General features: G+C 35.3%; 1 protein-coding gene across 1 annotated transcript; it reads left to right on the top strand.

Moving 5' to 3' along the window:
* The first annotated feature begins 568 nt into the window (after positions 1 to 568).
* On the top strand, positions 569 to 958 carry LOC131856963 (uncharacterized). The gene has a single exon (XM_059208930.1). The coding sequence runs from the start codon at positions 569 to 571 to the stop codon at positions 956 to 958; it is 390 nt and encodes a 129-aa protein (XP_059064913.1).
* The last annotated feature ends 1525 nt before the right edge of the window (positions 959 to 2483 follow it).

Raw genomic sequence — 2483 nt, 5'->3', positions numbered from 1 at the left:
AAGATGGTTGGTAGTCCACAACTGGTGTCTTACTTGGGATAATTTATGCAAATGTTGCTTTTAGGGGCCCTCAATGTGTGTTTTGTGTCGTAATTGTGAAGAGAGTGTCCCTCATCGCTTTTTCCAATGCTCCTTTACACGACATATTTGGCACCTTTGGTGGGATGTGTGGAATCAAACTTGTTGGCATGTTTCTTCTTTGGCTGAGTATTTTGTTTGATGGGGCAAGGCCCCTGTCAAAACTTCTTTTCTTCAAGTTGCTTAGACTCTTGGCCCCTCCTTTATTATCTAGCATATGTGGTTGGAGAGGAATCGCCAGATATTTCAAGATGTGTTGTTGGGAGTTCACCAATTGTGGTGGAAAATTCTTGACTCCTTGGGAGAAATCGTTTTAGCAAAATGTCACTTGATAGAGGATATGGATCCGAGCAAGGTTAGTTTCTATTACCGTCTCCATCTTCCTCCTCTGAAAAGCCAGATTATGAGATAAAGATGTAGACACACTCTTCGGAAGATCAATAGGGTGGGGAGGTGGAGTCATCCTCTGCAAGGTGTTTTGAAAATCAACATGGACAAGTCTTCACGGGGAAATCCCGGTCCTGCTGGAATTGGTGGAGTTGGTAGAGATAGCTTGGGTACTATTCAGTTTCTTTTTAATGTTTATAAAGGTCATCATACTAATAATTTGGTGGAGGATCTCACTATTTTATATGCTATGGAGCATGCTTGTGCTCTTGGCTGGGGTAGGGTCATTTGTGAATCAGATTCACAGGTGGTGGTGCACTTGTGGTCTCGACAATATTTAGAGAATGTTAGTTGGTGTTTATCTTTGGTTGTTAACCAAATTCATGATTTGTGTGCTTCTTTGGATTCGGTTTCTTTTATTCATATTCCTCGAGAGTGGAATGGAGTTGTGGATTGTCTGGCCAAATGGGCTTCTGATCACATGCATAACTAGAATATTGTGGATAAAGGTCAATTATCTTTGGATTTGTCTCGATAGTTAGATCTCTTAGTTGATCTTGATAGGGTTGTTTGATGCCCTTTCTTTGTATTCCTTCTTATTTTGAATAAATTTTTACCCCTCTTTTAGGTAAAAATGTGTTAACTTTATGTTTGTATGATTCTTAATTTATTTATTTTATATCTTGTTTATAATGATTAGTATTCTAAGATCCTGATTTGTAATGGTTATTGATTTTCTAGAGTAGAGTGGACCTTACCTTGCAATCATCAATAGCGTCCACAACATCTGATTCTATGTTGTGCCAACATTTTTGATAGAAACTTGCTAGAAAACCATTTGGGCCTAGAGACATCAAGGTGAATATGGAATAAGCTTGTCCTTAGTTCAATAGAAGTGAATGGAGCTAAAACCATATGATTCTATGCTTCTAAAATTAACCTTGAAATATATTGTAGAACCATTCTCTGTGTAGATAAATTATAATCCTCCCAATTGTTGATCAAATTGGTGAAGAAGTCCACTGTATGAGATTTTAGTATGTCAAGATCTTCACAAAAAGAGTCCTCCTATAGTTGATGTTTGGAGATGCAATTAAAGCCCTATTAAACTTTGGTAACATTGTTCAAAAATATTTTGAATTTTTGTTGTCACCTTTGAGACAAGATTCACATGACTTTTGTCTCCAAAAGACTTCTATATTTGCCACAGCTTCCATATAATCCTTTGATGATTATTTTTCCTTCAAGAAGAAAAATTGATCCATCCTAGAAAGGAAGACTTCCTCATTAAGTCACTACAGTTCTTCCTCAATTGAAATCTTTGTACTAAAATTATTCTTTAAATTGATTCCATTCCAAAGTTTTAATTGTCTCTTGATGTATTTAAGCTTAGAAACTAATACAAACATTTTAGTCCTAGTCGATTGCGGTTTGGCTCACCATGTTTCAATATGGTTTAAAAAATATTTTTCTTTAAACCACACATTTTTCAGATTTGAGTGGACATTGAGGAATCCCTTTTCGACCAATTATGAATAATTGAGTGGTCAGAGATCAAATAGGGGATAATGCTACTCTCAAGAGAATAAGGAAAGGAGCTTAAATCTCCTCTATGAAGAAACTTGTCTAATTTTTCTACAAAGTTACTAAATCCAACCCTTCTATTGGTCCAAGTGTGAATCCCATTTTTCATTGGAATACCTTACAAATGATTTGAGTTTAGGAAGTGTGCAAAGTCCAATTACGATTGTTGTTTTTTTAATCACGCTCCCACATTTTTCATAGTTGTAAAGATTCGTATTAAAGTCCTCCATAAAATATGTAGATCTAAAAGATGTTATTGAATAAAATATTATAGATCCAACCACAATTCTTTCTTCTTAAAGAGTTGGAATTGAACCATAAACATTTTAAAAATGAAATTCATATTCGTAAAAAGACTGCATACCTTACAATGCATACCTTACAATTAATCCAAGATTGAAAAGCCATCAATGGTTCCAAAACTACAGTGTGTG

The sequence above is a fragment of the Cryptomeria japonica genome, chromosome 7 (genome assembly GCF_030272615.1).
Source record: "Cryptomeria japonica chromosome 7, Sugi_1.0, whole genome shotgun sequence".
In the NCBI taxonomy this organism is placed as follows: domain Eukaryota; kingdom Viridiplantae; phylum Streptophyta; class Pinopsida; order Cupressales; family Cupressaceae; genus Cryptomeria; species Cryptomeria japonica.
The sequence above is the reverse complement of the archived record's forward strand: the minus strand, read 5'-3'. Positions and strand labels throughout refer to the sequence as shown.

What these genes read in the sequence shown, in the direction of transcription:
- LOC131856963 (XM_059208930.1), top strand. Translation starts at nt 569, where the DNA reads ATGGACAAGTCTTCACGGGGAAATCCCGGTCCTGCTGGAATTGGTGGA.